Raw genomic sequence first — 26,571 nt, forward strand, 5'->3', positions numbered from 1 at the left:
AATCTAACAACTAACAAGTCTAAGCGCAGGGAAAAAAAAAATAGAAAACAAGGCATGCTTTGCACTCAGAAATCACGGGTCAACCAAATTTGGCCAAGATATTGATGCAACCCCGTATTTTAAGGTCTCTCTTACTCATTAATATTATGAATGTGAAAGGATTCATTCCCATTTTGATATACGGTTGAAAAGTACATTCACAAAAGATAATAACTAACAATATAATGTACTTCAGAAAAATAAATCTAAAAAAGACAAAAAAAAAAACAAAAAAAAAAAACGTAGTGCTTAAAAAGATTAAGAGATATAAAGAGTTCGAATTATTAAAAAATAACATTTATTTAAAAATGATAATTGAATTTAGTTCTTAGACCAAAAAAAATTTCATAAAGAAAGTTACGAATTTTTATCGCTTCTTAGGGTGTAAGTAATTCGTTTTTATAAAGTAATTAATAGTTGTAAATAAAATTGTATATCAAATATATACAAAAGAAATTGTATATCAAATGCATAATTTTAGGAAAAAATCCTGTCAATGACTATTGTTTTTTGTTTCAGTAATTATTTATTTCGATAGGGTATTTAACATTTATAAATAAGATCTAAATTAGATGCATAAAGACTAACGTTAATTAAGAAGAAGCTTGTGAATTCAGTTTCTTGTTATTGAATGATCCTTTATTGTATCAAGTGACCAATAATCATAAATAATATTCATTTTCTAAAGATATATGAAATTATGATTTTTTTTAGAGAAATAGAAATGTCATGTTATATGACATATTTTTTTTACTACTCACTTAAAAAGATGTGTGACTCACTTCAATTTTTTTTTCTTTTTCTATGGAGTGGAACCCACAATATTTAGGTGTTTATAACATGGTACAAGAAACGGTATTATATTCATAAAATCCTTTTTTTAAATGTATAAAAAGTTATTTTGATTGTCTTTCCCAAAATCTCATATGAGGAAATCCTCATAGAGTAAATTTTGATTTCCCCTTAAATAACTTATGCTCTATTTGCAAAAATGAAAATAAAGAACAAGGGCACATCTGAATTCTGTTTTTTTTCTTTTAAAAAAAAAAATTGATTAAAAAAAAAAGACTTGTTTAAAAAAGTTTGTTTTGTAAAAACTAGTTTTAAAAATTATAATTATCTTTTAATTTTTAGAATCAAATTTAAAAAATATATTTGAGTTGTTCTTATTTTGTGTTTTAACTTTTAAAATAAAAAAAATATTTATTTCATTAATTATTCTAAAAAATAATTTAAAAAAAGACAGAACACGATCCAACCAATCTCAATTTAGCCATTACTGGAAGGGTTTAACTTTTGTTTGCCACTTTCAGAAAAGAAGGAGTAGGCCTCCCAAAAAAAAAAAAAGTGAACCCTTACAGTACAATTTGTGTAAAAAAATTTGTTTGTAAATTCCAAAAAATACAAAATATGTGACAAATAAATATTTTTATAACAACTGTAGAAATGTTTTTCCTGAACTTTTTATCTTATTTTCCAGCCGCTCTAGTAGTTTTCAGCTTAGGTAAGCGAGGAATATTGTTATTCATTGAAAATTTGAAAAATAGGAAGGAAAGGAGTCAAAGCAACACGGGAGTTGCGTCCATCATCCAACATCCACGCGGCGCAAATTAGCGTGAAGCCTTTTATTTTTTATTTTATTTATATTTTTTGATATATAGAAGCCTTTTATTTTGTATATTGTATTTTTTAATTTGTTTTTCTTGTTCGGACATAGCTAATGTGATGCGCTCGTGGCCGCCTAAACAACGAGCCTCGCGTTTCGCGTGTCCTATAAAATGCGCATCTTCACCTTCAAATTCTCTCGATTTCTGTTACAGCAACAGAAACCGTTCAAAATAATCTGCCAGCGAAGCAGAGAGAGAAACTAGGGCGAGAGAACGAACACCTCTTCCTTCGTCGCCGTTGCCGTCTCTCTTCTCCGGCGAGGTTCGTCCGACTTGCATTCCAAAATGATGGATCCGTATGTGCTCGGTTGGATTATATCCTCCGTTTTGAGTCTCTGCGCGCTGTACAGTTTGGTTTTCTCCGGAAAGAGCCGTCGCGCTTCGCCGGAGAAGGAGACTCCGTGCTCGGAAAACGTAACTACTACCGCCGGAGAATGCAGATCGGCGAGTAACGGTGACGCGGACGTCATCATTGTCGGAGCCGGTGTCGCTGGCTCCGCTCTGGCACACACTCTCGGCAAGGTATCTTAAATTAACCGCCTGTTTCGTTGTTGATGCGTTCCTCTTGCATGTGGTTCTTGATAATGAATATGGCTTTGTTTTTATCTGTCTAAGCCTTTCGAAATGATGAGAAGACTAGTTGTTATTACAGAAAGTTGCTGCGCCATGTCGCAAAATTTATTGGTTATCGCTATTCTTGTGTTTATTTTTTTTGGATAATTTGAATTTATTTGAGAGGAAAACGTTATGGAAAGAGTTATTTCACCGATGAAAATAAAACATATTCTGCTTCTATCTATCCGTGTTGAATAGAAATGGCTACATTACAATTCGCTGTTGGCGTTGATCACGTGCTTAGTGTGGTTATGTAATTGAACAATTTGATAGTTTTGCACCTGGAGTTTGAGTTTTTCTCTTCTAAGCAGCTTAATATGTAACATGTCTGATTTAGAATGAACAATATGTTAAATACTTTTTAATTCTTTTTTTTAAGTATATATTGAAGGATAGGAAGTCAACAATTGAAGCGTGAAATTTTATTTCGTTTAATATCAAGGTGCAGCCTAATATCTCCCATGGTGTGAGAATAGGTACCTGCAGAAAGCAACAAATGAATAGTTTCAGTTGAATATATATCGATTTTAGGGGCAGTTTACTTGTTTCTACGATTGCAAATCTCATGGGATTGTGGTTTTTACTATCACTTTATTTTACGATGGCTGCAGATCTCAGTTTTTGGGAATTCATTATATTGACTTGACGATTCTGTTAACATTCTTAACGTATCTGGCTTGGTTGTTTTCGTCATACTCTTCAATTATATTGTCTGCTATAAGACCATATAAGAGAATCGAACTTTATTCTGGGTTACACCGCCCTCACCTTTCCTAGATTGATCATATATATTCCCAGTAGCTTATCTTGTTGGCGTTGTGTTGTTTATTAGTGGGATTCAGGGCATACATTTTTTTTGGGAGTTTTTAACTCTTACGAATTGTGTGGTCTATTGAGGTTGGGTACTCTTTTCTTGTACACAGATGAGTATTGACTATATAAATATTTTGTATTATAGGATGGACGTCGAGTACATGTCATTGAAAGAGATCTCACTGAGCCTGACCGAATTGTTGGAGAGTTACTACAGCCTGGGGGCTATCTCAAATTAATTGAGCTGGGACTTGAAGGTAGTGTAAATTTTAACCTTCGTTTAATGTTCTTCTAGAATATGGTTATCATAAGTGCTGGAAATACTCATAAGGAATTTCGTCCATTTAACTCTGGTTAGAGTAAAGCATCCTTGCCAAATGACCTGTCTTGTGTTTAACTGCAGATTGCGTTGAGAAAATTGATGCTCAGCAAGTGTTTGGTTATGCTCTTTTCAAAGATGGGAAACATACCCGTCTCTCTTATCCCTTGGAGAAGTTTCACTCAGATGTCTCTGGCAGAAGCTTTCACAATGGGCGTTTTATTCAAAGGATGCGGGAGAAGACTGCCTCCCTTCCCAAGTATTGATTTCTTCCTTTGTAGATGTATAATTATGCTTGTGTATCCTTCCTTTACTACTTCTTGTTTGTCAAATGTAGAGATTGACTTGCTACATGGTTGCAACTTCCTATTGTTCTACATTTAGGATTTAGTGTTTTTAGTAAATGTAAAATTTAACCTCGTTTTCTATGTTTCACATAGATGCAATTTCAGTTGATTTGGTTATAGATGTTAATCATGTTTCTTGAACCAAAGTAATTCGGTTGAAAATTATTATGCTATTAGGTTCTGAAACCTAGTATTTTCTCATATCATCACAAGGACAACAAATATATATAAATTGTCGTAATACAATCAGAAATGATATTTGAGAAATGTAATTTTCGTTCTTCAATTGAGCTAAAGGTATTTTCTTGGTAACTCATATTTACATGATGTTTTTTCTTTTTAAATATTCTGCAGTGTACAACTGGACCAAGGAACAGTCACTTCCCTACTTGAAGAGAAGGGGACAATTAAAGGTGTGCAATACAAGACAAAAGATGGTCAGGAATTGACCGCATATGCTCCTCTTACTATTGTTTGTGATGGCTGTTTCTCAAACTTACGTCGTTCTCTTTGTAATCCTAAGGTGAGAATTCCTTTCTGCTTAATTCTGTGAAGGAGTTTCCCCGATCAATTTGTTCAACTTCTTCCCATGGAATAACCGACAACTATACTAAATAAACACTTTGCTATAATTCATTCAGAGCTGTTTTTCTGGTTTACAAAACCAGCCCATTCAGAGTTTTTTTTTTTACTAAGGGCTCTTCGTCGTACTTGTAAGAAAGACCAGTCTGTAGAATTCTGGATTATTAATATTTTAAAATATTTCATTTGCAGGTAGAAATTCCCTCTTGTTTTGTTGGCTTAGTTTTAGAGAACTGTAAACTTCCATGTGCAAATCATGGCCACGTCATACTGGGAGATCCTTCGCCAATTCTGTTCTATCCTATAAGTAGTACAGAGGTTCGCTGTCTGGTAGACGTACCTGGTCAGAAGGTTCCTTCTATTTCAAGCGGTGAAATGGAAAAGTATTTGAAGACAGCCGTGGCTCCACAGGTACCCCCATTCATGCTCGAAATTCTACAAATTCTTTTTTAACCTTGCATGTGATTACCCTTCCTTCATTCAGCATAGAATTTTGTTGGAAATTCACAGTTAATGATGATGACGTGGCAAATTATTGCAGGTTCCCCCTGAGCTTTATGATGCGTTTATAGCTGCAGTGGACAAAGGCAAGATAAGGACAATGCCGAACAGGAGCATGCCAGCAGATCCTCATCCTACACCTGGAGCCCTTCTAATGGGAGATGCATTCAACATGCGGCATCCACTTACGGGGGGCGGAATGACTGTAGCATTGTCTGATATTGTGGTGCTGAGAAATCTTCTCAGGCCTTTGCGTGACCTAAATGATGCCCCTACACTTTGCAAATACCTTGAGTCCTTTTATACTTTGCGTAAGGTAATGTTATTTGTTTTTTTTTTGGGGGGGCTTAAATTGCTAACGCAATAGATAAGCATTGTAGCTTTGCCTATTTATCTAATTTTTAATCTAAGACGGAGCAGAATGCTCGATGCAATAATCCAGACTCTACTCAACTCATTAAAGCTTGATAAGCTAATGTTAGTCTTTCAATTCGCAGCCTGTGGCATCTACCATAAATACATTGGCAGGAGCCCTTTACAAGGTTTTTTGTGCATCCCCTGATCCGGCAAAGAAGGAAATGCGCCAAGCTTGTTTTGATTATCTGAGCCTTGGAGGTCTATTCTCGGAAGGACCAGTATCTTTACTTTCAGGATTAAACCCTCGTCCCTTGAGTTTGGTTCTCCATTTCTTTGCTGTCGCAATATATGGTGTTGGCCGCTTACTATTACCGTTTCCTTCGCCTAAGCGGATATGGGCTGGAGCCCGATTAATTTCTGTAAGTATCATTATTATTTTTTAATTCATTTTTTGGCGCCAGAATAAATAGCAGGAAAATTAACTCCGCAAAACCAAAATTTTCTTCTTAGGGTGCATCTGGAATCATTTTGCCCATAATTAAGGCAGAAGGGATTCGTCAGATGTTTTTCCCTGCAACAGTTCCGGCTTATTACAGAACTCCCCCAGCTGCAGAAAAGTGAGTATCAGTGAGTACATTTTGAAAAATTATGGTGCTCTAACATGGGCTAGCTTTATCCTTTATTCTTCGGAATTTTAGGGAAGGTTGATGCTCCAATAAATAGATCTGTAAAGATTTTGGCTTCTTTGGTGCGTGTTCTTTTTAGTTTGTAACTGATCAAATCTCAAAAGTGTATGTATGATATCTTTTTTTTTTTTCTTTTCCTTTCTCATTCCCTATATTAGAAATTAAAAATCTTAAATCAAATTACCATCCACAGTACGTCACTGCCCACTCAAACTACGTAAATAGCATTTAGCAAAATGAGTTTAATTTTACTTGTCATTGTAAGAATTATGGGATAGGTTTTCTACTTTCTGCTTACTTTTGTCTACCACTCTTTAATACCGTTAGATCAGAATCTAAATAGGAGAGAGATAGACAAATATTAATTAAGATTCTAATCTAATAATTTTTTTAGAGTGGTAGACAAAGGTAGAAAGAAAAAATGATAGGTAGAATAACTTATATCCCAAAAATTATATATAGCAATTTACAAAAAAAAATTATATATAGCAAAGTGTTGAACGGCATAGAAACTTTTTACGAAACACTTACAAATAATATGATCGCTGATAACTGATGATACATACTATAATTCCCTGCAAACGGCATGTTCTAAAGTCAACTACTATGTTTTTGATGTTGTCACTGGCCACGTAGTTCGTATAAGTTTTGCGAGTTTTTTTCGTATTAAATATTAAATAACACTGTTCTTTTATATATATATATATGTGTGTTATCATTTAACCATATGCTTTGGTAATATCTAAAAAGCTTGATTACAAAACTTGAGTAAAATGTGTAAAAAAGTTTACGAAATTATCATATACTATCGCCACTTAAACTAAACGAGGATCCTCTTATGGGAAGGCAATAGGGTCTGAATGCTTGTCCCTTTTGAAGGCATACACAGTCGATCTCTTATGTGGGTAATGGTTCAAGTTAACTAGGAGTGCTGACCAAACCAAAATTGATTTGGGTGGGTCTGAAGTTTTGAAAATTCGACACGCTGATGTCAATGGAGAGATTCCACCATTGTCGGAGCTGTTGACAGACGAGATCAAGTGGTTTCTACTGCAACTGCGAGTGCCATTGATGGGACAAGAATTGCCAAGAACCCGATAAATTTGCAAGTGATTGTGATTGTGGGTGCTCCCGTGGGTTTTAGCGATAGAGGTGGTTTGCAGTGGTGTGACTGAAGATGATTGGTGATTGATGGCCAAGTAAGGAGTTGGAACGGTTGCACTTTGGTTTCAATTTTTGGGCATAATCAACCCACATAACCCAAATAGAATTTGCTGGTTTCCCAAGTTGCTTGTTTAGAGCATTTCTCATATCATGCAAGAAACCCAAATAGAATTGATCCGTTTGAATTTGATTTTTTATCGGATCCAACGTGTGTGTAATCCTTCAAACAATTTATGCATGGATTACGTTTACGTTCCACATTGGGTAAATTGAAAAGCTCAACGTAATTGGACCCTTCAGCCATGAAACTCAATGTAGTACTTAGGCCATAAAACTATCCCACAATAGGCTAATCTTTTGTGTTAGGCTTTCCTCATAAGTCTGAGTCGTACCACATTACAACTATATAAAGTAATGTTGGCCTACGGGAAAAAAGGCACACTTAGAAGAATTTACCAGGAAAACATGCATTTTTCTTTTACGTATGACAAATATTTCATTTTCTGCCCCTTCTATCTCCTAAGCTGTATTAAGGAATCTAATTACGTCACTTGATTGAATATAAAAATACTTTCGGATGGTATGAGGTAGTTGGTCTCATGCTAAAACTCCAAAACCCTAGAAATAAACACACTGCTTAGTGTAAAACCTGACTTCTAACATAAGATAATGATTGGGTCATATTAGTCCGAAAGGTATGGCTTATCTGAACTAGGGTTGGCAAAACGGGCCAACCCGGCTCGACCCGGCCCAACCCGCATTCAGCCCGAAAAAAAATGGGTCGGGTCGGGTTGGCTCGAAAAAAAAAACGAGCCAGAAAATCCAACCCGGCTCGACCCGAGCCGGGTTAGGGTTGGCTCGCGGGTTGGCTCGATAATCAGCTCGCGGGTTGGCTCGTAAAAAAGCTCACGGGTTGGCTCAAAAAAAGCTCGCGAGTTAGCTCGAAATGATGCTAGTGGGTTGGCTCGCGGGTTGGTTAGCTCAAAATATTGGCTAGCGGGTTGGCTCAAAAAATTTAATTTTTGTGGTTTGTTTTCCTGTATAAAATTATTGTATTTTGCAGTCCAACTACAAGTAGAGTAGTTTACAAAATCCAAAAACATTAAATGAAACACAAACCACTCCACGAATCACAAGAGTCATTTATCATGATTTTTTGAATTACTCTAACTCACGATAACCATAAAACGTATGTAAAGCCGAAAAATAAAAAATAAAAGAAGTCCATCAGTGGAGAATCCATCAGTAAAGTCCATTGTAAAAAAAAAAAAAAAAAAAAAAAAAAGTAACCCGCGAGCTGGCTCGTTCAACCCGCGAGCTGGCTCGTTTGAGCTCGGGTCGGGCTAAATCGAGCTGGCAGCTCATTTTTGCCAACCCAACCCGGCTCGTTTTGTGCGGGTTACGAGCCAACCCGACGGGTTGGCTCATTTTTGCCATCCCTAATCTGAACCGTTCAGAAAAAGATAAAGTGGAATCAGTTTTATCTAGGTGCTGACAGAGTGTGTCTATTACTCGGGTTAGGCGCTTACTTGCTTAGTTGGCGCTCCTGTCTCTTTGTATAAAGGGCAAATAGCAGCGCAAAAAGACTGGAGAGCTGATAAGGAGGAGGTTTGATTGCATTTTTGTAGAGATTTTTTATTTTATTTTATTTTTCTATGCTTGGACCCAGGCTGCAAAGCAACGTTTCCTCTTGTCTCTTTGTATATATACAAAAAAGAAGAAGAAGAGTTTGCCTAGTCAAGCTGTGTAATCTAAGTTTAAAGAAAAATTTCTCCGAGAAGGGCCTCAACTATGTACAGGAAATGAATTAACTGTGTAAAAATTTCACCCCGGAATCTACTAAAACCATATTACAGAGGCCACGTACGTCTGGTTGGAATGCTATATTTTTTTTTTTTTCGGCAAGCAGGTTGGAATGCTATTTAATTAAATATGAATCAGTTCTACGAATTTCCAAAAATAAAAAATTCAATGCATTGAAGGATAAAAGCCTAATAACAAAACACCCCTATTATGTAACAATTACCCAAAATTTACAGGCAGCAGAATCATATTTTAGCTGGATGATAATTTTATGAAGTTATGAGGAACTGTGATGATTATTTTGAATACCTCACATCCTTCAAGGTCCCAGTATTGTCGGGCAGAGTTAGGCAATTACAGATTCGGGTTCTTTCTTTCCTGTTGTATGGCCTCGTATGAACACATTACTTCTTTGAATTTAGCCTCAGCAGCCACTGCCACATTTTTACATCCATGAATCTGTTAGTAATAATGGGATGGTTTGATTGCAAGATCTTAATGATTACTAGTCAAGACCTACCTCTATTATCCAGGTTCTGGTCAGGATGATACTGCTTTGCCTTTGTCCTAAATGCTGTCTATGAAAGAGGTAAACAAAAAATTATAAAATAAAATTAAGGCATAACAAAGAAATATAAATAACAAAAAGCAATAATTTATGCATAGTAAGTGTTATGGCCCCATCTTATGGGCCCATATCTCAACAACCTAACAATGACTAGCTAAAGAGATAAGAACAAGGTTGCTATCCTATACTAGAAGATAAAGGATAAGTCATCTATCCTATCCTCACCGACAATCCCACTACCAGAAGAACTCCACATCTACAGGTAACCCATATTATTAAAAGGGGTTAAGCCTACCCGATATGTACTTTATGCTCGACTACTCTTAGCTGTTACTGTGCACACACCTCAGGCTTTGGCTATACACCTTGGTCCTAAATGCTGTCTACGAAAGAGGTAAACAAAAAATTATAAAATAAAATTAAGGCATAACAAAGAAATATAAATAACAAAAAAGCAATAATTTATGCATAGTAAGTGTTATGGATCTATCTTATGGGCCCATATCTCAAAACCTAACAGTGACTTACTAAAGAGATAAGAACAAGGTTGCTATCCTATCACTAGAAGATAAAGGGTAAGTCATCTATCCTATCACTAGAAGATAAAGGGTAAGTCATCTATCTTATCCTCACTGACAATCCCACTACCAGAAGGACTCTACATCTACAGGTAACCCACATTATTAATGGGGGTTAAGCCTACCCGGTATGTACTTTACGCTCGATTACTTTTAGCTGTCACTGTACACACCCCTCATGCTTTGGCTATACGCCTTGGTCCTAAATGCTGTCTACGAAAAAGGTAAACAAAAAATTATAAAATAAAATTAAGGCATAACGAAGAAATATGGACCCATCTTATGGGCCCATATCTCAACAACCTAACAGTGACTAGCTAAAGAGATAAGAACAAGGTTGCTATCCTATCACTAGAAGATAAAGGATAAGTCATCTATCCTATCCTCACCAACAATCCCACTAGCAGAAGGACTCTACATCTACAGGTAGCCCACATTATTAAAGAGGGTTAAGCCTATCAGGTATGTACTTTACGTTCGATTACTCTTAGCTGTTATTGTGCACACACCTCATGCTTTGGCTATACGCCTTTCCTCTTCGTGCATAGTGATTTGTAACCTTTAGCTATGTCTCCTCCATAAACGCTAGCATTCGGATCTGATATAGACTTACCAACCTCTGATTGGACATCATCGATCCTCTTGGATCAAACAGTAAGTATGTCCAAGACCAAGATAAAAAGGTATAGACTTGAAGTAGACCCTTGCAGCAAATCTATTGTTATAGAAAAATCTTCTGTTACACCTTTATGAGCTTACAGACTAGTTGTTGCCCTTGCCCTATCATTCATATCATTTATACTTTGAATATGTGATATAAACTCCATTATTCTCTAGAGCTACACCATATGTAAAAATAAAGGTGAACAAATAATAGAACACATGGAAGCCAATCAAAATAGTTGATCAAATGTAAAGACAAATTATGGCTGTCTTATAATTTTACTTGAGCACAAATCATAATGACATTATTTTTCACATGATTTCACTAATTTCCAACAAAATGAATATGGAACTATTTGTTTAAGAAATGAGAATGCTGCTAAACCTACCACCCATCAAATAATATCAATCAAAGGGTCAATGATAGCCATATGTTACATAAGATAGAGGCTGAAAGGAAAAATAGATAAAAGACTATCATCATAAATTTCTCTCTTTATAAATACAAATGTGATCCGTGTAATATCCCGAGCGCTGATGAGGGCGGGGAGTGATCGCCGGTGCGAAAGGGCATGGACAAGGAGCGGATCCTGACAGGCTTCCAGCGGGGGATTACATGAACGAATGAATTGAATCGACACCCAAAAGAGAGGGATTCCAAAGACTGTGCAGGTATGAGACTGCACAGTTTGGCATAGCTTATAAGAATTAATTGGTACTACCTATACTAACAAGATGCATCTACTTTTCGGTAGCCCGAAACGGAAGAACTCCATAGTTAAACGTGCTTGATTTGGGGCAATTCTGAGATGGGTGACCTCCTGGGAGGAAGTGTGCGAGTGAGAAAAAAACACATTGAAAAGTCTCGTGTTAGTATGTGGAGATAGTCGTTGATTCTTGAAGCGGCCGGGCATTACAATCCATACAGCTAGCAAAGCATTCAGTAATATGCAAAGAGAAATGATAAAAAGAGAAATTACCTTAATCTCAGCATCTGTATAAGGTGTTGTTCTAAACCTGAGATCCATAAAGAAAAAGAACCTTTAATGGCTAATCATGAATGCAGAACAAGCATGCTCACTTCTAATGCAGATGGTACATGATCTATGCATGGTTTTCCATTTACAAACAACGGTCTTTCAGCTATCAACAGATACCGATATCACATACTTTACCATTCGGTCATAATGATAGGACACCAGCAATAAGGGGGAACTAAAGGAAAAGGTACAGAATACAGAGGATCATTCTCTAATACTGAGTCAACAAGGTTATTAGAAAGAAATATTATGCAATGTGTGAAGGAGGCTTCTGTTAGCAACGTGTAACAACTTCATGCATGAAGTGGGAATAAATAGAGAAAGGGGGGAGCAATGGAAAATAGATGGGAGTAGAATTGAGTTTGAGAGAAATCAAAGCTTCTCTAATTGCTCTGAACTACTTTTCTGTTCGGCCTTTTTTTTTCTCTTTCCAGTTTAGTTTTCCACCTCTAATTCGAGGATTTGTACTCAAATTTGCAGCATTCAGTTGAATCTACCACCTTTAATACAGAGATTTTCATTTGTTGTTCTTAATTCTTTCTTATTCTTCTCTGATACTAATCACATAATCATATACTGCTTCAAATGAGATATGTCTTTACTGATCCTCCAGAATCCAGATATATCATATAGTATTTTCACTTAAAAAATTCTTATTGTCGGACATTTTCTTCCTCTCAAAATGATTCTCATATTTTAATAATATGAACTGTGCTATATTGTGTTTTATCAAGTTAAATAAGTAAAAAAAAACAGTATTTTCTATCAAAACCATATCTTAGACAAGCCGGTATCTGATATTAGAAAGGTGAAGCTTCAACTTGAATGCCTAAATGCTATTGTTTTAATACAGAACATGAAAAATATTTTACCTTAAGAATTATATGATTAAAATACGGGTTTAATGCTTCTCATGTTGTAGGAGATAAATTTATCTCCTACACATATATAAAAGTTTGTGGGCTCCATATTTTTTCTTTCTCTCTCTTCTCTTTACATGACCCCATATCGGCTCTACCCACTTTTATGTGTGTGTAGGACATAAAATTATTTCCTACAATATAAGAGACATTAATCCCTTAAAATTAAGCATTTAGAAGAGTTCAATTTTGATAAACTATCAGCAAACAAGAAAGTGCTGGATCATAGCAGCAATTAAGTTTTTTCACATGTATAGAAGCTTTTAACAAATTTTGAAACAAGTGCAACAATTTGGTCTGGTGATTGCGTAAAATTCTTTATAGGATCAAAATTAAATCTTTGTAAATTTCAATAAATAGTTGAAAATGTTGAATATATTCTACATGGTATTTTACAGCATTGTGATATAATATAACTGCGGCTGGTATAGGGCACTGGATAACATAACATACTAGATGTCTGGGCGTACCTGTCAAGACCCAAAACAGAGTAGTGATGTGATAATGAATAGTTTCCGCTTTCTCTTGGAGTGTCTCGATAATTGGTCCGCTGGTTTCGGAAGGATGCTTCAGCCTTCCAATACCAATCATCTCTCTGAAAATGCTGATGATATGCACCATGACCATTTTCCCTCCAACTCTCGTAGCTCCTTTTATTCTTATTCCTTTCTCTGTTAAACACACTTTGCATTCGCCTTATTCGTTCCTACAAAGAGCAGATAAAAAAATTATCTAGGCTCAAGACAAACTACCGGTCATTAACCAACGAATTAAACATCCCAGCAAGCTAAAAGTTACATGTCATTGTGGCTTAATATATATATATAAACCACTCCCCATTAAACATATACCAACTAGGACGAGGGTAATGACAATCTTTGCACGTAACCTTACCGTGCATATTTGTAAAGATACTATTTCTGAATTTGAACCGGTGATCTTCCGATCACAAAGGAGCTACTTTATCATTGTTCCAGTCTCTCTGTGGCTTACTATAATCAACAAATAAAAATTGCAGCAAAATTTGTTTTCTTCACAAAATATTGTGATTCAGGCCATGTCTATTTTCATAAAAATAATAATATAATAAGTATAGAAGTACATAACAAAAAAAAACTCACCACTCTCTCCAACTCTTCCTCGTACTCCTCATTAAATCGCTTAGTGTACCTCTTCCATGCTTCTTCTGATCGGAAAGAACTGCCACTACCTCCTTTCCACGATGACTGCGACCTGGACAGCTACAAAGAGTTCAATAATAGCACGCATGATCAGTTTCACTATGAATCGTGTTCACATCTATTGCTTGTAGTTCAATAATAATAATAGTAATAAAGAATTAAAAACTAGGAACATAATTGCAGATGCTTTGAAGAACAATTTGAAACGAATTGAAGAAAAAGGAATGCGGAGAACTCACGGCGAAGGTAGTGATTGTGGCGCCAATCACACCGAAGAGGAAAACTCCCCAAAGCGTGATATCTTGAGCTTTCTCTGTGTTCCGATCACCTTCCTCTTCCTTCATTGCTAAATCAAACTCAAATCAATATCGCATTCAATGATTCCAATCACCAATCATTCCACAATCCAAACACATGTCTCTCCTTCTCAATTTCTCAATCAATCCCAAACTCCAAAACTCTTTTTCTTCTCTCTCCTTTTCCCTATTTGCAACTGCCATCTATTTTTTTCTCTTCACTTTGCATAAGATAGCTTCCTGATTGATCGAATAAATAAAAAAAAACCGGAAGTTTTCGGTTCGGTTCGATTGTTATCTGAATCAGCACGTGGCACCACAGCAGCCGGTTTAGCTTTTAAACGAGCTGCGCTGGGGTGTCATATTGGGCCAGCAAGAATGATATTGGGCCAGAGTTGGGTCAAAGGGAGCCCATTATACAGTGAGGTATGGCCCATTGTTAATCATCGGTTGGGCACTGTTGGATTGTACCAACCGACAAAACTACGTTCCATTTTTTAGTTGGCAAAGTATAGCAGAGGGAACACTAAGCTCTCTCTTCTATTCGTGTCGTTGAGGACAGGACAAGACGCGCATAAATTCAGATCTAAGTCTAACCTTCAATACCGTTTGCATTAATGCAGGTTCTGTAGGACTGTTCACTGGTAATTCTCATCTCATTCTCAGTGTACAACATTGCGTGGATCCGTATCTTCAATTGCGAAAACTGATTATCCTCCTCCTATGTCTATAGCTGGCTAGCTTTCAATGTGATTCGTATTCATATTGTGCTGGTTTCGATTTATTCACGTTTCTATCTCTAATCTTGCAGATTATTATTATTATTATTAATTTATTATAGATATATATATCATATATATATCATCATCTTTGGGATCGTGAATAACTTTATCGGGAAGTGATGTCGAGGAGACCGGTGAATCCTTCTAGAAGATTCGGGGAAAGCGGTGGTGGATTGTTTTCCTCTTCGAAATCAACGTCGTCGCCAATTTTGTCTGTTGGGCTCGTAGTCGTGGTAGGAGTTTATTTCGCCATTGATTCTATTCATATAGTAATTGATAGCAGTTTTTTCAATACCGTGTTTTCTTTGGGGGAGATTCTAATTTGGTTTGGTTTTCGCAATTTTATAGGGAGGTCTGTTTCTCATTGCCTATTTGTACAGGGGCTCAGGTTTGTAATATGATGTGCTATTTTGTAACCTTTTCTTATATTACATGTGTAGTGCAGTGACTAAGCTACTTTTTTTTTTTTTTTTTTCTCCCCCATTTCCCATCCCTAATTTATTATAGGTGGATTTGGCAGCCGTTTAGATTCTGTTAGCAGGGTTGAAGGTAATTTTAATTTTCTTTCTCTCTGAATTGTGATTTGTTTCACTATCAATTTCTAGAGGCTTTTAAAATATTATGATTTTTTATTTGATATGCAATAATTATATCATAGCATTTTGTTTTGTTTGTTTTTAATTGATTATAACGTATATGGAAAACTTCAAATGTTGTTTTATTTTCCTAGTTAATGACCCAATAAGGTTACTTCAGGTTGGCGGTGTTTAGTCCAAGATAATGGACTGAGTATTTATTATATGGTTTGAGGTGGAGTGATTGGGTGGTAGTTTGAACCTGGCCTTCCTAGTATTCGGTCAAGGTGTTTCTGTGGGTTCTCCCCTGTGCATTACTGCAGAAAGAAGGGGGTGTTTCACCTGTAGAGTATTTGTAATTCTAACCAGTGTTTGCAAGAGGTGGAGGGTGCAAAAAGCCAAATATCCTTGTCTTAGGGCGTGAATGTGGCATATATTGGTGGTTGTGAGGAATATTCTTGAGGGAATGCAATTGATGAGCGGTTACTCCAAGTTAGCGCAGTGAGAACTGTGGGGACAAGCACACATACAAGTAGTGGAAGGTGGTTATATAGAGATAAAAAAATCACTCCCCATTAAACCCCGAACTAGCGAAGGTAGAGGTGAGGGAATCTTTGTACGCAGTCTTACCTTTGCATATTTGCAAATAAGTGACTTTTCATATTCGAACCCATAACCTTTCAGTCATTAAAGAAGCAGCTTTAGCACTATTTCAGGCTCGCCCTCTTATTGGTAATAATGTTGGTAATGTGGATGTTTTGTTCTGTAGTGGGAGTGAGCCATATTAAGAGCCCAAACCAGTAGTCCATAATAGGTGGAGAAGTTCTTTAAAACAATACAAGGTTGTGTCATATATGTGAAATGCCCGAGCTTTGTCGCCTATGATTGATTTCTCCTTGGTGATCTGCACTTTAGATAGCTTGCTGCATCAAATGCGATTTTTTGGGAGCAGTGTTTTTCATATATTTTTTTTTGTTATATGGCCAAGACTTCATGAATCCTTTCTCCTCTTTGGAATTGGCATTTTGTGGTCTATAATGGGTTGGAGGATCACACGTTAATCCCTCATTTCATAAAGCTTCCAGACAAGTGGAAGGGTTGCTTAAAGCTGTGACTAAGTAGGATTCTCTATCATCAACATTTTGTTCATTTGTACAGACATGGTTCATCAGCTTTATCTAGTAGCATTTAGCTTGCATTGATTGGCTTCCAGATTTGTTGTAATAATATACACAACTTCCATATGCAGGTGATTATTTGTGCAGTGGAGAGGTCCAACGAGCAATTCCCATTTTACAGAAAGCATATGGAGATAGCATGCATAAAGTTTTGCATGTTGGTCCTGATACTTGCTATGTGGTATCTAAATTGCTAAAGGAGGAGGAAACCGAAGCCTGGGGTATAGAACCATATGATATTGAGGATGCTGATAGTAATTGCAAAGCACTTATCCGTAGAGGCAGTGTGCGTGTGGCTGATATAAAGTTTCCTCTTCCATACAGGCCAAAATCTTTCTCTCTTGTAATTGTTTCAGATGCTCTGGATTACTTATCTCCCAGATACCTCAACAAGACTCTTCCAGATTTGGTGAGGGTTTCATCGGAGGGTATAGTGATATTTACTGGTAAGATCATTTTATTGAATCTTGAAATTAGCGCAGATTCCCATCTATGAATAAAATTCATTTTTCTATCCTAAGAGATTCCCTTAATCTGAAAGTTGGATTAAACCAGTAAGGTTTATTACAGTTACGTTACAACCCAAAATGGGGAAATGAAGATGGGACATATATTTCCAAATTACTTTGCTTCACAAGCTTAAAAAGGATTTTTTTTTTTTATTTTTTTTTTTCAACTGCTAAGTTCAGTTTTTGATAGATCTCAAATGTGCTGTTTGATTCAAGTAGTTGACCTTACCTAGCTGTTGTGGAATCCAAGCTTGGTTGTTGTTGTTGAATTAGAATTGAGCATCTAGTCTGGTATTTGTTTGTAGAGCAGAAGTGCTTCTTAAACTGCTGTGTTTGATCTTATGTGAACTATATATAAACTTGATAAGTCTCTTATTTGACTTGAAAGTATCATATACTTTCTCTGGTGGTGATTTTGATGAGTTACTAGGTGCTTGAGCTTTTAATGTACTGTTTGTGCCAGAGCTTAAAATACTATCTTAGCAATAGTCAATGATGTTTTGGACCTGTCACTGACATCTGTTAATATCTATAAATGAAGGTTTTCCCACTAATCAAAAGGCCAAGGTAGCGGATGTTTCTAAATTTGGAAGAGCGGTGAGTGGATTTTACATGAAGAGTAATATGTTATCTTTTTTCTTTTGTCGTTGCTTCAATGTAAATTACAGAGCTTGGACGAATAGAAGATCCTTGATTCTAGACACCCTAAACCATTTTGACGGAAAGGATATTTTCACCTGCCTATTAAGTGTTTCTCTGTAATAAGAGATAAAATTATCTATTACAATCTCAAAACGATCTTGTTTTGATGAAAAATATGTGGTATTTTGGGAATTTTATTTCTCTTACAACATGAATTTTTCCAAAATGCCCTTTATTTTATTTTTCCAAAAGTCAGAATTGCGTCATTTTGGGTTGCAAGAGATATCTCCTTCGACAAGATAAACACTAAATTCTTTGTTCTATATATAAAAAGGGGGGAAAAATAACCGATTGTTCTTGCTTCAGGCCAAGATGAGGAGTTCATCCTGGTGGGTCCGGTTTTTCCTTCAGACAAACTTAGAGGAGAATGAAGCTGCTGCTAAAAAGTTTGAGCAGGCTTCAACAAAGAGTTCATATGTTCCCAGATGCCAGATATTCCACCTGAAATCACTCAATTGATTTCTGGGATGATTAAATGTGTAGCTTTGGAGCTCTCATGGCTGCTTCTCAGTTTTCATCTAAAAATTTTTCTTCTATAAAGGTAGTTTGATTCTTTGAAATATACTCGCCGTAGATGGTGTATCACTTTTGTTGCTTCTTTTAATAGATTTTTATTTTTTGAAATACCAGCCCCTAGACGGTAAAGGACAAATCCATTTTGGTATTTGATTAAGTTATTCGTTGAATTAGGTGATCTATAAGTAAAGTGGCAATAATTGTTGTACTAAAGTGGTTTTTTTTTTTTTCTTGAGATATAAATTAAATCTCAATATATATGCTCGAATTATCTGGCAAAAGGAGGGATAAACCACGTTGTTTTTCTTTAGTTAACGTATATCACTAGATAAAAAGATTCACTCTCCAACCATAAGAGACCTTACAAGATGCAATGCGAAAGGAGGCCGCAGCGGTTGGACGAAACAACATTTTGTCAGTAATTCAATACCATGACCACGAGTTCACTTGGCAAGTGGGTTTTCCAGCTATCGTTTGTATGAGATCTCTCAACAAGAAGGATGAAGGGTGTTTAATTAGATTTTGGGAGTTGTTCAGGCATTTTATTGTTTCTGTTGTTCTTCCTGTCCCTTTTTTCCCCTATAAGCTTTCTCTATTTCGTTTGCCAACCATATCCAATTGATTACAAAAGTTTTCTATTTCGTTTGCCAATTTTAATTTCATAAATATCCAGTTGGTTACAAACATTTTCTTATCCAATAGTAAACCTATATCTAGTTGGTTTCATATATTTCTTTTCCTTTCATACACAGTTTGATTGTAAACAATAGTTTTACCACTCCATTTATAATTTGTCCTCCTTTGTAGATATTCCATTTTAGACACTCCCAATCAGGAAATGCATATTTTGGTTTCAAATTTGTGAATTTGTTTCATTTTTCTTTTCATGCATTCTTTGGTTTCTCAGCTCATTGTGCATTAGTATCATAAGTTAAACCCTTTAAATTCATTAAAAAATATTGAAATTGAAGAATTAAAAAAAAGAACTATTGCATGTAGTGCCTGCCAAAATAGGAATTCATATCTATATTTGCTCCTTACTATGGCAATTATGATGTTTCATATTATCTAATAAGAAACAAGTAAATAGAGGCACTGTAAATAGACTTCGCTCAACTTTGTTATAAATGGAGAAAAATAATGATAGTATTAATAATTTAATTTTTTTAAATAGCAAATGCATACGGCAAGAAGGAATTAATTTTCATGCCAAAGCCATGTGTTTTCTGAAAAGAGGAGGCATGGATAAATGACCTTCGTATAAAAACCAAAACATGACAACATGTAAGGGGATGAGCAACAAGCTTAAACGATTAATATTGGTCATTAAAGGCAATAAAATTGAGAGATGGAGGTGGAGCAAAAAGAAAGAGATAAATGAGAAGATACATTGCGAAGGCATACAGGGAGGAAAAACTTTAACAAATTTATTTTTGAGAAACAAAGACAAAAATGCAGAGTGAAACAAAGGCTTGAAGTATTTAGAGCCCATGTGAGTTAGGGTCAAAAAGCCCACAAGGCCAAAAAGTCCACAATGATATAGGTCCACATGAGCCAAAAGCCTTTAAAGGGTTAGGGTTAGCCCATGGGTCTTCCAAAAATTTAATATGTATTTTTTTGTTTAAAAAAAAACCCAGATTTAATATATTCTCCGTTGTAATACATTCCAAGGTTTCCGCAAAGTTAAACATAAATCTCACTGATTTACATACCCAAATATATTACAAACTCAAATATTAAAAACCCATATATCCTAGTATTTACATGCACTCCCAGCATTGCTGTTAATGTAAATATTCAAGAATGGAGGCATTGCTATCAATGTAAATTCCCAGCATTACTGTCAAAAAGTTCAAGAAATTCTGCTGTCAGATACTCAAGAATGGAGGCCAAGTATACAGCAGCAGTGGCCTCAAATTTGCAGAATCAATCATATTAAAAAGGGCAAGCACTAGATGCAAGTGATAACTTCAGGTAATATAGTCAAACAAATCAATTAAAAAAAATAAAAATTATCAGATTAAGAATTAATACCACAATGAACTGAATTTTCTTACAACTCTGCGTAGAATAGACTCCAGTGATGAGCAAAGTTTCTGCAGACTATCCACCTTCAGGGCTTCAACAATTACACTGCAAATTAATATCAATAAATGAATAAAAAACAATAAATGCATTCATAAGCAAGTTTAAGAAATCAAATTAAGCTTTAATAGATGAAAACATAAGTGCTTAACATTAAGGTTAAAATTCAAATTCACTACTTCTCCACCATTTTCATGCTAATATTATTAGAAGCGCAAACTCATAACAATGTTAACGAATGATACAATTCAGTGAACTTGAAGAATCAGAAAATAGAAGCAAAAAGCTGAGTTATAACCTAGCAAAAAGCTGAGTTTACATGAAGTAACCAAATTCCCAGTTGTCTTCACAGTGGTTTTCTCAAACACTATCTTAATCTTTGCAGATCCTGAGACATTACAAACCCACACACCATAAAAAGGTAGTTTCAACTCTCAAGACTGTATAATACTACAATTCTCATATTTGACAAATAGTAGTAATCATGCAACAGTAACTATGCATATATGCACATTACAAAAAAAGAGCATAAATTAGATGTGCAATATAAAGGCTAATACAATAGCTGAACTAAATAGTATGACCCCAGATTCACAAACGCACCAATTTTCTGCCAACCACATCCTCTAGCAGTGCCTGAATTATAATTTTAGACAAAGTGAAAAAAATATCATGTGTACTAACTGAATAGCTATCACACACCAAAGACTATGCAGTATTAATTTAACAACTAATGTAAGTTTTCCTCTTCAAGACTTTATTCTCTTTCATATTTATAAGTTTAAAAAAATAAATCATCTAATACATGCATACGGAAATGTGGATCCTAAAGAAAAATGGCTACAAAACAAGCTAGCCCTGTTAAAGTCTCAATTATCAGCATACCATTTAGATATTTACTCAATACGCACTATGGAAACCAAAGAAAATCAAATCTTACAATTGTTTGATTGAAATCTGCAGACACACTTATTAGTGTTACTTTGTAATTTATTAAAATATTATCATAGAATACAAGTTCCTTTATTTTTTATTGGTACTTTCCAATAAAAAATATTATCATAGAATACAAGTTCCTTTATTTTTTATTGGTACTTTCCATTTCCCCTGCCTGTCCTGTTGCATTGCTTACAAAATATTGGTTCAAAATTTTTTACAATCTTATAGCATTACATAATTTTCACAATTTCTACAATCTACATCCATCCTCCTGTAAGCACTTAATCTGTTAAAATGTTACGGCCTTACGGGTATTAGTTTCCTACTCCAGAGAACATGCAATCAAACAAAAACAAATTAACATAATATTATAATAAATGGTCAGTAACATACCAAGCAAGACGAAAAATCAACTCCCAAGTGTACTTAGAGATAAAGGACTGATTAGTGGAAACAGTAGAAGAATACTGTATGCATCTTCTTGACCTATAATCACTGAGGTTAAATCTACAAAGGAGAAGAGATAATACATGCTCCTTTTTGCTGACTGTGTATGTATCTACGTGTGTCAATCGTGTTGCAGCGTCCTAGTCGAAAAACTCTGATAGAGGTATAAACAAGCCCTAAGAACGCATGAATCAACATTGCAGCAAAAAAATGAAAATATCATATGATTAAAATTGTAGGAAATCTTAGATTTATGCGGAAGCGGTTTAGGACCTAGTACATTGGTATGCTTACTGAATCATCATTGTTTCACAATTACCTCTCGGTGCGCAGGTCTCGTGTAGAATCTTCCCTTGTAGGATTCCTCTTCACGAACAGCTCACCTCAGCGCCGCAGCACGAATAACCTCCTTGAAGCTGGACTGTGGCAGATCTTCCAGACTATCTCTCGAGGAGGATGAGATGGTTGTGTGGATAACCGTTCAGATGATGAACGTCTGCTTCTTGGGGTTTGTTTCTGATGATCTGTTCACCTTGGAGGCACAAGAGGAGAAAACTATGAATATATACTGATAGCACTAAGGCTATATCAGAATAACAGATAACAAAGGTAAAGTAAGCTATCTCTCTTCGAGGTGAGATAATTCCTCCTAAACCAGAAATACTGGAAATGCAAATTCTTCTTGTTTATTCAAGGTAAGATACATAGGTATATATAGCCATATTCTCTCACCTATAACAGAAAGGAACGCACACTGTCCATTCCCTACCAGATACTTACTCACTCATATAACAGAATGTAAATAGCAAAACAGCAATTAAATCCTAACGGTATCAGCGACACGCCCTTGATCCATGTGCTCCCCTTGCGGCATGTACATTACTCCTGATAATCCCTTAACCATTTAGGCCTTACCTTACTCCTCTTAGATATTCTAACCTTTGGGCTTGGTAATTGATCCATTGTGTCCTCATCCCAATTCACATCAGTATCCATTGGGCCTTGGTCCTCTTCTACAGCAAGCTCATGCATAACATCCCCTTCCCCTTCAGCAAATACCTTGTCCTCAAGGTGCAAGGATGGATAAGACTTCAAAATATCCTCTAACAGCTCCCAAGTAGAGTCTTCGGGGTACAACCCCTCCCACTGAATGAGAACCCTTTTCTGACCAGTACTAGGATCGGTTGTAGAGTCCAAAATGGCCAAAGGTTGGACAATGGGTTGATTCAAAAAAGCCGTAGCAGGTAATGGCAGAGGAATAACCTGAGGATCATGATGAAACGGCTTGAGAAGAGAAGCGTGAAATACCGGATGAATCTTAGACCCCTGAGGTAAGTCTAATTGAAAAGCAACCGGACCAATGCATTTAATGATTTGGAAGGGACCATAGTATCTCTTTGCCAACTTATGATTAACACGTTGGGCCACAGACTGTTGTCTATAAGGTCTAAGTCGCACCAGAACCATGTCATGCAGCTTGAAGGCGTGATCTTGCCTATGTTTATCAGCAGCCAACTTCATAGCAGCTTGGGCGCGGAGCAGTTTCTGTTTTAACTGAGCTAAGGTAGCCTCTCGGGTACTCAATTCAGAATCAACAGCTTCTATATGACTGGAACCGGTAACATAATTTGGCAGTGAGGGTGGTTCACGGCCAAATACAATCTGAAAAGGAGTAAAACCTGTGGCAGAGTGAACGGAAGTGTTATAACACCATTCAGCCCAATGTAAATAGCGACCCCACAACTTGGGTTGAGCATGCACATAAGCGCGTAAATACTGCTGCAACACTCGATTTAGCACCTCTGTTTGGCCATCACTTTGTGGGTGATAGGCAGAGGACATCCGCAACTTAGTGCCACTTAATGCGAACAGCTCTTGCCAAAATTTACTCATGAAGATAGGATCCCTGTCAGAAATTATGCTCTTAGGCATACCATGTAGACGACAGATCATGTGACTGAATAATTCTGCCACTTTCACAGCCGTGAATTGAGTGGGAAGCATCCCAAAATGGCCAGCCTTGGACAAACGATCCACTACCACGAAGATGACAGTAGAGTTTTGGAAGGAAGGCAGCCCTACAATGAAATCCATTGCTATATCCTCCCAGATTTCCGTTGGTACCGAAATTGGTTGTAAAAGCCCTTTTGGCCGAGTGGTGGGAACCTTAATCTGTTGACAAGTGAAACAATGTTGGACAAAGTGAGTGACATCTTTCAACATGTCATGCCAGAAGAAATTTGTACCCAGACGAGCATATGTTTTCTTAATTCCCATGTGACCCCCTGATGGAGAAGAGTGGAACTCTTCCAAAAATAATTGCTTTAAGGCTGACTTCGCTGGTATAAAAATACGGCCTTTGTAAAACAACAGACCTTGGGCCAATGAGAAACTCGAAAGAGAATGAGGATTTTGGACCAAGTTTTGCATTATTGTGGTCGACTCAGAATCATCTGCATACTCTTTTTTGAGTTTAAGTAACACATCAAATTGAGGTACTGTCAAGGCAAGCAGTTGAGAATCAACCTCATGCAATCTGGAAAGTGCATCCGCGACAGTATTCTCCGGACCAGGCTTATATTTGATCTCATAATCATAGCCTAACAGCTTGGAAAGGTAGTAATGTTGATCCGGTGTTTGAATAGTCTGTGTCATGAGCTCCTTTAAACTGCGTTGGTCTGTGTGAATAGTAAATTTTCTGCCCAACAAGTAGTGACGCCACTTCTTAACAGCCTCAACTATAGCGTGTAATTCGCGAACATATGTAGAGGACGCTTGCAATTTTCCACAGAACTTTTTGCTGAAATACCCGATGGGATGTCCATGTTGGAGGAGCACATCCCCCATGCCAGAACCTGAGGCATCAGTCTCGACAGTGAATGGTTCAGTAAAATCAGGCAGTGCCAACACTGGAGATTGAGTCATTGCGTGCTTCAGCAATTCAAAGGCGGTTTGGGCAGCAGTAGACCACACAAACGAATCTTTCTTCAGCAACTCCGTTAGAGGGGAAGCAATAGAGGCATACCCTTTGACGAATCGACGATAAAAACCAGTTAACCCCAGAAATCCGCGTAATTGCTTAATGGAAACAGGTGGTGGCCAAGCTAACATAGCCTTGATTTTTTCAGGATCAGGACCAACTCCATCAGTAGAGATTATATGACCAAGATACTCTAGAGAATTTTGAGCGAACATACATTTGGAGCGTTTCAAAAAAAATTGATTGTGCAACAGTGTGGTAAACGTCTCCTCCAAGTGAATAATATGCTCCTCTAGTGACTTGCTAAACACCAAAATATCATCAAAAAAAACAATAACAAATCTACGGAGGAAGGGTTTAAACAAGGAATTCATTGTAGCCTGAAAAGTAGCCGGGGCATTACATAACCCAAACGGCATTACCAGATACTCGAAGTGCCCTTCGTGGGTACGAAAAGCTGTCCTTGGGATGTCACCTGGGTGCATGCGTATTTGATGGTAACCCGAACGAAGGTCAAGCTTCGAAAAACAGCAAGCTCCATGGAGTTCATCGAGTAATTCGTCAATGGAAGGAATAGGGAAGCGATCTGGTTGTGTGATTGCATTAAGTGCCCGATAGTCCGTACAAAATCGCCAAGAGCCATCTTTTTTGCGTACAAGGAGAACCGGTGAAGAAAAAAGGCTGTTACTGTCCTGGATGATCCCTGCGTTGAGCATTTCAGAAGTAAGTCGCTCAATTTCACGCTTCTGAAAGTATGGGTAGCGGTAGGGACGCACGGCGACAGGTTGAGCTCCAGACATCAACGGTATTTGGTGGTCCATTGGACGGGTGGGGGGAAGGTGTGTGGGATTGTCAAACAACAAAGCAAAACGCTGTAGGAGATGCTCAATTTCTGGTGGTGTAAGTGTTTCTGGCGTCGGTGATGGATGTGAGGCCACCGCTTGAAGGTGGAATAGTTCAGAAATTGAGTGGTTAGAGATCATTCTTTTCATTTGGGCCACCGACACTCCATGGGCCTCCACCATTGGGCTTCCCTGCAAAGTTACCACTGCAGCATTCCTAACAAACTTCATTGTGAGATTATCATAATCAGTCAAGATGGGCCCAAGTGTTTTGAGCCACTGAACTCCTAAGACCAAATCAGCCCCAGAAATTGAAAGCAAGTGCAAATCGACCTCAAATTTGTGATCCCCAATAGTTATGCTTACTTGTTTACACCAAGAGTTACATTTCAACTCTTCACCGTTTCCTACCAGGACCAGGAAACCTTGGGCCTGTTGCACGGTAAGGCCCAAAAAACGAGCAAGCCTGGGCTGGACAAAGTTGTGGGTACTCCCACTATCAATGAGAATAGATAGTTGGGCAGACCCCACCTTCCCTTGCACCCTCAGAGTCTGAGGCACGGTGTGACCCAAGAAGGCATGAAAACTAATTTGAGCCGTGTCGGCAGCAGTGTGGGGCTCAGAATCCATAACCGGTGAAGGGTGCAGACCAGAGTCTTCCAACAGTAGATGTTGCATGTCAGTAGAATCGTCTGGATATGGTGAAACAATCAAAATCATGAAGGTGCGCTTACATTTGTGACCCTAATGATACTTGTCATCACAATAATAACATAAACCCTTGTCTCGTCGTGCTTGGAGCTCTGTCGGAAGCAGACGGCGGATCTGTGGTTTGGATCCAGGAAAAGGTTTCGATCCAGAACTCGAGGGGTTTGCC

General features: G+C 37.0%; 3 protein-coding genes across 4 annotated transcripts; 2 read left to right on the top strand and 1 right to left on the bottom strand.

Annotated features, from left to right (window-relative positions):
- Positions 1-1,991: 1,991 nt before the first annotated feature.
- On the top strand, positions 1,992-5,876 carry LOC133295643 (squalene monooxygenase SE1-like). The gene is made up of 8 exons (XM_061494482.1): positions 1,992-2,228; positions 3,280-3,391; positions 3,538-3,712; positions 4,155-4,323; positions 4,575-4,793; positions 4,924-5,199; positions 5,381-5,659; positions 5,751-5,876. The coding sequence occupies exons 1-8, from the start codon at positions 1,992-1,994 to the stop codon at positions 5,859-5,861; spliced, it is 1,578 nt and encodes a 525-aa protein (XP_061350466.1). The 3' UTR covers positions 5,862-5,876.
- Positions 5,877-8,961: 3,085 nt separating this feature from the next.
- On the bottom strand, positions 8,962-14,348 carry LOC133295644 (uncharacterized). Of its 2 annotated transcripts, XM_061494483.1 has the most exons (6): positions 14,083-14,348; positions 13,784-13,903; positions 13,133-13,368; positions 11,683-11,719; positions 9,414-9,471; positions 8,962-9,327 (listed from the first exon to the last, which is right to left on the bottom strand). In XM_061494483.1, exons 1-6 carry the CDS (start codon positions 14,185-14,187, stop codon positions 9,248-9,250), a joined length of 636 nt encoding a protein of 211 aa, XP_061350467.1. In that variant the 5' UTR covers positions 14,188-14,348; the 3' UTR covers positions 8,962-9,247. The 2 variants fall into 2 exon arrangements, with proteins under 2 accessions (XP_061350467.1, XP_061350468.1); XM_061494484.1 differs by lacking the exons at positions 8,962-9,327; positions 9,414-9,471 and adding an exon at positions 10,178-10,252.
- Positions 14,349-14,696: 348 nt separating this feature from the next.
- On the top strand, positions 14,697-18,934 carry LOC133295646 (probable pectin methylesterase CGR3). The gene is made up of 7 exons (XM_061494486.1): positions 14,697-14,783; positions 14,951-15,154; positions 15,270-15,309; positions 15,429-15,470; positions 16,746-17,120; positions 17,725-17,780; positions 18,192-18,934. The coding sequence occupies exons 2-7, from the start codon at positions 15,041-15,043 to the stop codon at positions 18,342-18,344; spliced, it is 780 nt and encodes a 259-aa protein (XP_061350470.1). The 5' UTR covers positions 14,697-14,783; positions 14,951-15,040; the 3' UTR covers positions 18,345-18,934.
- Positions 18,935-26,571: the final 7,637 nt, after the last annotated feature.

This window comes from Gastrolobium bilobum, unplaced genomic scaffold, assembly GCF_033153095.1.
Source record: "Gastrolobium bilobum isolate Gb01-03AN ecotype WA unplaced genomic scaffold, APGP_CSIRO_Gbil_v1 utg80639, whole genome shotgun sequence".
Taxonomy (NCBI): Eukaryota; Viridiplantae; Streptophyta; class Magnoliopsida; order Fabales; family Fabaceae; genus Gastrolobium; species Gastrolobium bilobum.

Coding starts and splice junctions, on each gene's coding strand:
- LOC133295646 (XM_061494486.1), top strand. CDS start 15,041: ATGTCGAGGAGACCGGTGAATCCTTCTAGAAGATTCGGGGAAAGCGGT. Junction 15,155..15,269: donor CTGTTGGGCTCGTAGTCGTG/GTAGGAGTTTAT, acceptor GCAATTTTATAG/GGAGGTCTGTTTCTCATTGC. Junction 17,121..17,724: donor GGGTATAGTGATATTTACTG/GTAAGATCATTT, acceptor CTATAAATGAAG/GTTTTCCCACTAATCAAAAG.
- LOC133295644 (XM_061494483.1), bottom strand. CDS start 14,187: ATGAAGGAAGAGGAAGGTGATCGGAACACAGAGAAAGCTCAAGATATC. Junction 13,369..13,783: donor AGGAAGAGTTGGAGAGAGTG/GTGAGTTTTTTT, acceptor TGCTCTTTGTAG/GAACGAATAAGGCGAATGCA. Junction 9,328..9,413: donor CCAGAACCTGGATAATAGAG/GTAGGTCTTGAC, acceptor AAAATGTGGCAG/TGGCTGCTGAGGCTAAATTC.
- LOC133295643 (XM_061494482.1), top strand. CDS start 1,992: ATGATGGATCCGTATGTGCTCGGTTGGATTATATCCTCCGTTTTGAGT. Junction 3,713..4,154: donor AAGACTGCCTCCCTTCCCAA/GTATTGATTTCT, acceptor AATATTCTGCAG/TGTACAACTGGACCAAGGAA. Junction 4,324..4,574: donor GTTCTCTTTGTAATCCTAAG/GTGAGAATTCCT, acceptor TTTCATTTGCAG/GTAGAAATTCCCTCTTGTTT.